Source organism: Rhopalosiphum padi, chromosome 4 (genome assembly GCF_020882245.1).
Source record: "Rhopalosiphum padi isolate XX-2018 chromosome 4, ASM2088224v1, whole genome shotgun sequence".
NCBI lineage: Eukaryota > Metazoa > Arthropoda > Insecta > Hemiptera > Aphididae > Rhopalosiphum > Rhopalosiphum padi.
Genome location: NC_083600.1, coordinates 1,463,994 through 1,475,321, shown reverse-complemented (window position 1 = coordinate 1,475,321; position 11,328 = coordinate 1,463,994). Strand labels below are relative to the sequence as shown.

At 29.2% G+C, this 11,328-nt stretch overlaps 1 protein-coding gene across 1 annotated transcript; it reads right to left on the bottom strand.

Annotated features, from left to right (window-relative positions):
* Positions 1-1,547: 1,547 nt before the first annotated feature.
* On the bottom strand, positions 1,548-8,117 carry LOC132928457 (alpha-aminoadipic semialdehyde synthase, mitochondrial). Its single transcript, XM_060993135.1, has 17 exons — positions 7,957-8,117; positions 7,715-7,861; positions 6,946-7,122; positions 6,687-6,839; positions 6,486-6,613; positions 6,331-6,428; positions 6,091-6,218; positions 5,600-5,874; positions 5,331-5,502; positions 5,054-5,252; positions 4,721-4,961; positions 4,405-4,654; positions 4,149-4,320; positions 3,938-4,032; positions 3,167-3,368; positions 2,685-2,861; positions 1,548-1,785 (listed from the first exon to the last, which is right to left on the bottom strand). Exons 1-17 carry the CDS (start codon positions 8,008-8,010, stop codon positions 1,670-1,672), a joined length of 2,784 nt encoding a protein of 927 aa, XP_060849118.1. The 5' UTR covers positions 8,011-8,117; the 3' UTR covers positions 1,548-1,669.
* Between the last annotated feature and the right edge of the window lie 3,211 nt (positions 8,118-11,328).

Here is an 11,328-nt window from a genome sequence, read left to right as displayed (position 1 = left end):
AAAATGATTGTATAAAAGTTTTAACAGCAAAAAGTACAATAATTTGTTTTATATAAATTAAATTCACTCAGTAAAAAAGTGTAATGTATATAAGTACACATAGACGTGTTCAATCATATTATTATACATTTATAATGTTCATTTTTGTATTAAATTATTAAGACTCTATTTTGTGGAGGCGTTGGTTTAATAGAACTAATCGTGTAATGTGTATAGTTTTTAAATTTATATTACCCTATAGTCCCTATACAATAAACTTCTTATTATTGTTACATACTAGAAAAATAATATAATAAATACTTTTGGTGCAGTAGTAACTACCCAGTTTTATTTTTTGTGGTCGGCAGCAAATACTATTATAAATATTTGAAATTATATATTGTAGGGTCTTAACCAGCGCAGAAACCACTCATTCGTTTTTAAGGGGTTTAATATAGACAATTTAAATAACAATTGAGAAAAATTTTAATTTAAAATCTTAAATATTAATTCAAAGCAGTTTATAATTAGTGGCTCCGTGTCTTTATATCAGTAAACCATTGTCAATTTGTACGTAATTACAATATAATATTATAAAAACATTTTTTACATGAAAGAACCTAGAAAGCTATAACTAAGAAACTAATTTTTTATTACAAAAAGAAGTGGAATTGTCTGTGCAATATTGTTTTTTTAGCCCAAGTGGGTGGTTCTTTCCCACGCGAAACGGCTTTCAAAAAACAAATTATAGACGTATAATAAATTTGAGTAATTGTATTGTACGATAGTATTGGACAGGCATATAAGATGGTCGATAGACCAGAGACGGTAGAACTGATTAACTATTATTATACTTAAGTGAATTGTTTTGATGTTCAAATAATTTTGTCACATAACTACGTTTTTTTTCGATAATAACGTTAAATTAAATAAAATTTGTTTCACAATAACGACTTTTATTGGTCTTAAATAATTTATTCATTATTATGAAGTTAGTATAAATATTAGGTAAATCGTAAATATATTATATAATTTTATGTATAACGTATAAGTATATTATAAAATATTAAAATATTATAATCTTTATTATAATATATGTGCCTTTAAAATAATTTAATATCAAACTTATTCAATCGTTGATAAATTGTCACATAATATCATTTATGGTTTTATAATTTTATTAGTATTCAATTTTGAAAGAGGCAATTACTGAAAATCTGTCATCGGCTATTTAGATATAGGCGCGAGACCTTCATACAAGTTAGGCCCAAATACTCCTTCAATCTTTCATTTTGTTTACAAACTATGTTTTTTTTCAAAATCTAGTAGAGGACTGGATAATTTTTTAATTTTAAGGTATAACTATAAAATACAAATTTTAAAATTAAAATAATGCGGAGGTGCTTCATCTTCTTTGCATCCTCAAAAAACCCATCATTGTTAGATATGATATATATATGATATAAGTTATAATGACTAATACCAGTTATACCTGTTAACGGTATTAATATGGTCGATTGATGATCATAATATTATAATAAATATTGATTAGGTATAATGATTATAAATTATTTTACGTATAAAAATAACTATGTATTACGAATTAACACGACAAATATTATATCATAATAACGTTATTGAAAAAAAAAAACAATAAAACATTTTATTTAAGACAAAAAATGTAATAAAATCATGACCGAACATTTGTGGTTTGCGCAGATATCCCCTCGAGCCTTAATCTCGTCAACATGGGCCTGTAAATATCTGGGGTGAACGGTAACACCATGCCCTTGGCTTGTATTTCTCCTGAAATACAATTTTTTAAAGATTAGCTTATATCATTACCTTATATCACCTTAAACATTTATAATCAAAATGTCAATAATCTTAGCAATTGAGGCAAAATAAAAAAATAATATATTATCAGTGTCCCGCGAATATCCGAGGTAGTGCATTTACAATTTCGGACATCTAAATAATTATTGTTGTGGACTGCGGGCTGTGGGAGGTTTAATATGTAAATCGTTCTTAGTGGAATAAATTACTACATATTACATATATATATATAATTAATATATAATATATAAATAGGTTTCCAATGACTTTATTTATATTTTATACAATGTCCAATATTTTTTAAATTATGTATGATCTATTAGCTATTATTTTGGATGGCCACATTTTTTTTTTGTGGTGACAAATAAACATTATCTCGTCTGATATATGTTTCATATTTTTAATTTTTATTATTTATCTATATATTCATGTATAGACGTATAGTATAATAAAAATAAATTAATGATTTTTGATAGCAGCTACCGAACAAAGAAGTTTACTATAGCTTATTAGTTTTTATAACATAACTAAAATTGAATTCTAAACACAAACAAACATTAACAACTTAACTTTAAAATCGTTTAAAGAAACCTAGAAAACAGATTTGATGTTTCAAATAATAGTTTCCATAAAACAGAAATGAATAATAATACAATTTTTTCTTGATATCAAGTAATTATTTGCAAATATTATGTATAAAAAAAGTTATTGATGTATGACGAGAACAAACTCGGCTAAGATACTGTTCTTGTCTCGTTTAAGCATTAAGATTACTGTTGTTTGTAAAAAATGTGACATTTTATCATTTTATTAAGATCAGCGTCACTTTACGAGCAGAAACCACGCTGATAATTTTGATTATTATTTACCTTGGAGGACCATAGTAGCTGCTATTGCCGTCGGTATCCCAACTGTTTTTGCCATTGCTGTGTATCCGTTAGTTTCGCCGTAAGACACAAGCGTTACTAGTTTCTTTTCGTACCGATTGCCGGGCCACAAAACTCCGATGTCGTGGTATAATACCACCAGGTCCCTTTCGTCTTTATCTGCGTAAACAAAAACGATTGCACGTTTCAGATGCGATATAAAATATTACAATAACGATATATGTCCACCATTTAAACTAATAGTGCTTAAGTTAGAAAAATGTAGCGAAGGAACGCAAAAGTGTGTTAAGAGTCTTCGTTAATTCGATATTATCTATTACACTTTTTAAAATTTAGTTTATAAGCAATTTACGAATTGACCGTATTTTATACTAATAATTCATACAGGTATATGTAATATATAAATATAATATACATTAATACTACATTATATGATGGTTATAATAATATTAATATATACGTACTTAAAGACAATTTTGAAGCGATAAATTGTGAAAACGTGTCCAATGGTGAGCCGAGTTTTAAGACTGGTTCCTCTGTTAATAGCCCTAGATCCATGACTTTGTCTAAGACTGACGGTCCGATTTTATCGGCTACTTTTGACAACAAATTTTCGTAGAACATGTCGATGTCATTGATCTCCAATAGTGTACAAATCAACTGACACTGAAACAAAACGGACGTATTTATAATATTTAATAAGATACATAGGTACCTACTGTTTATAATATAGTCAGCCGATAATCGAAACGTTTAGTCAATAATCATAGTATAATATAACTAGAGCTGGGCTGGCACAATTTTTTTTCGATATTCGATAAGTTGATATTTAGCCGATATAAAATTGATCAAATTATGTAGACTATATTTATTATTAAGTAGAAACAATATAAGAAGAGTATATTGTTATTTGTTCATAAAAAATAGTTAAACACAAATTAATTAAATTTATGTACGGCATTGTTTTTATGTTTTGGCTTTTATATAAGTTTTTAAAATGTTCTGGTAGGTATCCGAAAAACTTATAGTACCAATATATGTCTCTATATCGATACTATAATATTGGTTATTAATTTTAGTAAAATTGTAATTATAAGTTACAAGTTTACAACCACACTATCATAATAATATTATTATTATTAACTATAGCCTTGGCTTAAAGGAGTAGATATATTTCTTTATAATTTATAAAAAGAAAAATTTTAAATAAAAAAAAAAAAAAAGTAGACGCTTACCCACGTAATGTCAGGCCCGTTTGGGTGGAGGACAGCGTGGTCCTTAGAATCGATAAGGCGCAATTTTTGCAATATTTTCATCATATCAGAAAAACCTAAATTCGTGATATGTATAAAATTCACATCAGAAAATATTGGTCATACACAATAATTGAATAATATAAATATATAGGTATATATATTGTGCATTTCAGAATATTGATGGTTATACCTTTATACCGTATTGTACCCCTTAACATGGTCTGTACTTCCGCTGCTATGCCGTAGAGTTTGGCGTATCGGGTGCTGTCCCGATTTGGGAAGCCTTCAAACGAAAATCCAGGTAAGAAATCTAATTCCATTGTGCTGTTCATTAGAGCGCCACCGGCAGGGATATCGATTATCTAAAACATTCGGTTAGATTATGGAAAATATATGTAAAATAAACGATAAGCGATGCGCTAAATTCCATTATTCTGTGTACTTGCTTCGTGATTTTGTAGGTATTTGGCTTCAGCTACGGTATTCACAAGCGCTCCGCGAGGAAACCACGAGAACTTGTATCTTAGTGGATTGTTGGAATATTCAGGAGCCGGCAAACCCCCACAATACGATACGAATGAGTCGATTTTACCACCCTCTTCATGTATCTGATCGATGCATTCCATGGCCAACAGATGGTCGATACCCGGGTCCAATCCAACTTCGTTAACAACGGTTATGCCGGCCTCGACAGCTCTATAATACGTAAATGGAAATTTTAAATTGAATTTATTCGGCCTCACGTTATTTGTTGGTATGTACCTGTCGTGTAGCTGTGTCATTTGATCTGAACAGTATGAAGCCGTCACCATGTTCTTTTTCAATTCTATACACTGTTCCGCTACCAAGTGATGGAATTGACTAGGGAGAAGCGACACAACCAAATCCGACTGTTCAACAAGTTCTTTCAAGTAACTCAAGTCCTCCAAAATATTTATTTGAGTGGGCTGTACTCTATTAAATTTATTTGCCAAGCTATTAGCGCCACCCATATCCACAGAACCTATATATATATCAAGTATACACATTAATACTAGTAGTATTAGACTGGCTTCATATAGTGATGAGTAATAACGATTATTATTATAATATTACCGAGTGTGATTATTAACGATTCGTCTTTTAAAAGATATTCGATTAACGGTCCACACACGTGACCTGAACCGAGTACCAATACTCTTTTGCCAGTGTGATCAACGTTGGAGGACTTAGAGGAAGCGAATTTATTGGCTAGCCGCAAGTCTTTGATGTATTCAAACCGTTCGGTCAGCGATCCATTGCTAGCGATGATAGCCTATACAGACGATGACGACAACGTTTAGCAATATAACAAATAATATACGATATACCGTAGAGAGTATGACGGACTCACTCCTAGAACCGCTGGTGAAAAAGTTTCTTCTTCCAGTGGTTTAGTGGCATCCGATTGAAGTATATTCATGGCGTACGGAAGTACTAGATTTCCAAATAAGTCTGTGGATTCCATTGGCAGCTGCGTCGGCATATTATCTATCGAGCACACCAACACTCCAGATCCTCTAAAACTGTTAAATATACCGTATACGCGCGCGTACAATTAATAATTAGTATCGTCTTCGTAACTTGTCGGTTTTTGCATTTCATACATACACGCCCACATACCTTTTAGTGTCTTTGTGTAAATGTGCATCGTACAGGCAAAACGGATTGTCAATGGTCGTGCACTCGTTCATGAACTCTATAGAACCACCCGGGTCTGCAGATATATCACAGATGCCAAGTAACCTGTGTGGAAGTCCCGGTGCGCCTTCGGATATTGGTATCCACGGAAGTTGAGAAGGAGTGAGCAGCGATTTTGCATCTGGCACCGTCAACAGTTTGGAACAATCCGGCGCCCAGTATATGCCGTTGATGATGACCGAAGCATATGGAGCGATCTGCGTTGAACGGGTAGTATATATATATATATATGATAATATACGTGTATAATATGTAATATTTTATTATTACGTATTATTATTATTATTAGAATTGTTATTATTAATAGGTATGAACTGAAAAAAACAGTGAGTGTTTGCATACCTACATTATGTAAAATATATTATATACAATAATATGTATTTAGACTAGATGAGCATCAAGAAAAATCAAACCTTTTTGTTGAACGTTGATCTATACTTGGATGGATATTGTTCATATTCTTCTTGGTCGTATCCTCCGCCATTAATTCTTTCCAAATAATCTTTACGCGTGACTACACACGCGTAAAACTTTGTGCTGCCTAAAATATTAACAACAATAATAATTTGCACGTAATTTGAATTGGATGATACTATGTAAAGTTTTTTAATAGTGTACCATAATAAATAAATACTACATAACAACTACACTACCTCCATGTTCCGCAACTTTTTGAAGCATAGATGGTGGCACGTATTCGTGTGGTAGCTCTTGGAATATTTCTTGTGCCCCTTGCGACACGTTTCCCGACCTACAAAGTTGGTCGTGTTAAAAATAATTTTTTTGAAGTGATAAAATCTCAGAGTACCCAGTAAAGACAAATGTAACCGGGCCTATGGATTTAGGCATCATTCCCAACGCAATCTCGTATCCGGCATCTCTTAGCGCTTGTCTGGCCATCATCGAATTCCGGTAATTGTGGGCGGGCCCAATATGCTGTGAACATAATAACGATTTACGCGATCCATAAATGCTTTTCGAACGGCCATCGCGGGATTTATCGACTTACCATTAGTGGTGTATGGTGTCCAAGAGCCAGCAATCGCAATCCCAAACCGTGTAAAATATTTATGATACCAGCAATCCCGGCATATTTCCCAAAGGCCACTACTCTGCTCCCGGAAGAATCCATCAGTTTTTCGTAATCTATTAGTCGTATGTTCTTCAAAGCGTACAAACACAAAATACACGTGTGTCGTTATACAACGTTTTTAATAAACGTTAAAATAGTGTAGAGGTTTTCGAATTTTAAATTATTAAGAACGTACTTTTTCTAAAATGGCGTCCAGCAGAGGCATGTTAGCTTCTTGTGCTTTGATTGTGTGCGAGAACATGCAATACGTTTTGTTCGGCAGCAACAAATCGACAGGGACTTGTTTTACACCGAACACCACCGACGCCTCAGATATGTCTTCTTGGATCACTGCTCCGGCGTTTACATATGCCTGTTTGTAAATTATGGAATATTCGATTATTGGTTAAAATAACCTGGTGCAGGTTACTGTGTGCAAAAATTATTAGTTTAATAATATTGAGGTCAAGGCCAGCCATCGCATTTAACGTGTATGAAGATTGTATGTTTGTACCTTAAAAATGAAAATGAAAAACTAACAAATCGTACTTATATTATGGCTGTACAATATACATTATATTAATAATATTTAATGTGAAATTATAGTCACGTTATTTGGGTAGCTACATAATAATTATATGAAAAGGTATTATATTATAGGGTTAACGAAGAATTAAACCATGCATTTTAACAATTGATAATGAATTTAAGTAATCCAAACATCGAATATTATGTGTTTTCTTACATTTCATTAACATATTAAAGCTATAAAGGTTTTTTTTCTCGCGGACAGTTAAATTTACAATATCATGGATCATTCGCATCATTAAACATTCATAACATAATATATATATCATAAAATAAAAATATATTATTTATAAATAACACGCGTCGTGAAATAGCACATTTTCCGTTTCATTTATATTTTATATTAAAACATTATATATATATATATATATTTATACTTGAACGGGATAAGCTCTTCTATTTGCCGGTTGGACGATTACTTTGACGCCGTTCCTGGTTAATTCGGCCACGTTGGCTGGTGCGAATGGGGCTCTTCTTTCCCATACTGATTGATCTTCTCTTCTTATGGCTATTACTTTCCCGGTCTGTAAACCGTTTTAAACAAACTGTTTTAGAAAAAACATTAAACGCACATAATATTTTAATATGTTATATTCAATAAGATGATATTATTTCTTACATGTTTTTTTCGGGCTAGGGTAAAACCACTATAATACTTAAAACTTCGTAACATGATTTAATAAAATATAAAAATAAATAAATATTATGTAGGTATTCACATTTACACAACACTACGATGCTCGTATTTGCTTTAGTGTAAAATATTATTATGTTCTTTATAATTGCATCATTATCAAATTATAATTAAAAAATGGTTGTTATTATTTTCTGATAATATTTTCCTACAAATGAAGGATTAGATAATTGATAAAAACATAACGCAAAAACACAATAACATTAAATAAAAATTATAGATATCTATATAATTTTAACAGTTGTATAAATTAGTTGAGGAGCAAAGTCTTATTATGAACTATGTTTTTTTATCATTGTATATGATAAAATTAATGAGAAGTTATCAATTAATTATTAGTCAACAGGGCTTTCGTGTTGTATTTATTATTTTTTTTTTATAATTAAAATAGTATTGTTACGTGAATATAGATTAATCACTTAAATTCACCTAACTTACTAAATCAATAATACCTAGTTCAACATTTCTTAAAATCTAAAGAAATCTGAATAATTGTAATTAAAACTTTAAAAACTTTTCCAAAAGTACTTACTTAAATTATTAAAACTTCAAACAATATAAGTAGAATAGTTATAGGTATTTATCCTTGATTTTTGATTTTTCTGGCGATACTTACGTATAAGTACTGCAATTAGAACCTCAATAATATAAGATACTATTCAGGCCATACTATGTTGAACTAGAAAAAAATTGTAAATACAATATGTTATGAATTATGATAATTCAAACTATTCAAAATAAAATTGATAATAATTAATGTACCTACTTATTTCCTACTCAGTAAATTATAGTATAACCATATTAGAAAGTTGAAATTATTGGTTCATTTAAATAAATAAGCAATTATTTATTTTGTTATTTTACTTAAAATGAATTTAATTAAATATAAAATATAAATTATACTATATTTGTTTACCTAATAATTTGTATTATGCTTATTTATTATTTTTAGGTCATCGTCTAGTAAATGCTGTGTTACAAGTAGGTACTTATACATAACTAGTACCTAAATGTATTAGTGTATTACAATGTTTAAAAATTAATTCAATTTTTTTGTTTATGGTACCATAAAAAAATGTGTATTGCTATATGCTATGTTAATACCATTAAGTTTTAAAAATTTGTATAACAGGAATTCATTTCTATTTGTATATAAAAAAATTTATTCAATTATTAACGTACAATTTTTTTAACGATTGTGTGCATTTGATATTCATAAATATTATGAAATAAAAAATTTAAATATTCTGAATAGCATTACTTAAAAATTAATTAAATTGTTTTTTAGTAATTAAATATTTTACTTCGTTCAAAACCATAAAATGGTAAATACTGTTAAATGTACTAAACGGTTAAATACATATTATTAGTGTATGTAGTGGAAAATTTTATACGTTAATATTTTTTAGTTAGGTGCTTGAAACAGACTATCACTTTTTTCGTTATGATGACACTTTTTTGTAGAAACCACTTTGATCGATCCACTTTGTTTGTACTTTGGAATTTCAATCGGCAGTATAATATTAATGATTCGATTTTTTAACTTTATTCCTAAAATATATATTTTCATTTGGAATTTCGACATTTTTTTGGGTCATCCATTGTGTGTCTGTAAGTTAAATACTGAAAATTATTATCCACTTAATGAATTTCGTGTAAAATAATAAACTTTCTTTAGTTTATTTTTGCAAACTAATATTGAAATCCATTATAATTTATAATATATTATATATATAAATTATTACATTGTATTATATTATCTTACATTATTATATAAAATGTTATGCACTGTATGTATATCGTGAAATTATGGAATTGTGTACACTTGAAAATAGATGGAAACTTACTGATAAATAAAAGGATTATACAAATATTAACATAATTAAAAAAATATATTTATATATTAAGCCCGTTAACGGAAATGTTTTAACGACAATGCATCAGGGCTTGTTATGAGTACCCACTAGAAAATTATATACTAAAATAACGGTAATATTAAGGGCCGTTTCGTAAAAAATAAATTATTATTTTTATTAATCTCTTTATAGAGTTTTTAAATTGATGTGACTTTAAAATCAAATAGTTATATTTGTACAATGTTTTACAAAGGTTTTTATTTAATACGATAATATTAAACTAGTAGGTACTGAGAACCTATTTTATTAAATTCAATTTTTTTTTATAATTCTTAATAATGTACTATAACGTTTTATGGCAGTATAATATTTAATTTTGTTTAATTTAGTGTAATATTTACAAATATATATTGAGTTTAAAAAAGATTTCTAAAGAAAATAGCTGCACAGATAAAAATGTAAAATTAGTGCGAATCGGGGGATGAATTAATAGAGTGAGTGATTTTTAATTTTTATAATGGTTGCAGATAAGTCATACAAAATATGATTCTGAGTTGGTGTATTCAAAAACGGACAAGATATTGTATAAAATGTATGCTTATTATTTGTTTGTATTTTGTTATAATATTTGTTCAATTGTCTAAAAATTTCAATGATATTCGAAAAAAGGAAATCGATGTTTAATACACATGCTTAATTTTAATTTATAAAAAGGGTATCTAGAAGATATATAAGGACAAATTATAATTTTAATGTTTTTATTTGGTCACAAAATATATTTTTCTAAAATATTAGTATAAAAATAAAATACATAAAATTATGTATTAATGTAATTATTTAAAAATACTTCTAATTTATACAAATTAATGTATCTATACTTATTAGTTATTATATATATAAGCATATGGCTTCGACATAAGTAAATAAATAAATAAACAAAACAGGATAAATAAATAGATAAATAATAATAGCAATAATAAATAAATAATAAATAAATAGGTAAATAAACAAAAACGGTGACTAGAAACTAAAAACTAAGAATTTGGTAACTATTGAGTTAAGTTGTCTCATAGGCGAATATTCAGATTTTCCAGCCATTTAATCGCGTTTGCTCTGCCTTCATGTATACCTCTCAATCCCCCATCGTATTTAGTTAAGGGACATGTCTCGACTATATGCTTCGTTGTTTGGATATCTCCACAGCTACAAAGAGGTGACTCACTCATGTCCCATTTATGGAGTAAATGATTGCATCATCTACCATTAGCAGTTCTTATTCTATTTATCGTAGTCCATAATGATCATGGAAAGTCAAATCCTGGGAGTTTCTGGATAGGATCTACTACCAACTCAGCGTTTTTTACTCCAGCATCCTTCCAGCGGCTTTTCCATTGGTTCTCTGTGTTCACTTCTGTTTCAAGATCGATCCACACTGGGTTTC

Excerpts from the sequence above, each read along its gene's own strand:
- LOC132928457 (XM_060993135.1), bottom strand. The coding sequence starts at position 8,010 with ATGTTACGAAGTTTTAAGTATTATAGTGGTTTTACCCTAGCCCGAAAA. Across the intron at positions 6,429-6,485 it reads GTTACATTTGTCTTTACTGG|GTCGGGAAACGTGTCGCAAG; the intron begins GTACTCTGAGAT and ends CCAACTTTGTAG. Across the intron at positions 5,875-6,090 it reads GATCAACGTTCAACAAAAAG|ATCGCTCCATATGCTTCGGT; the intron begins GTTTGATTTTTC and ends CGTTCAACGCAG.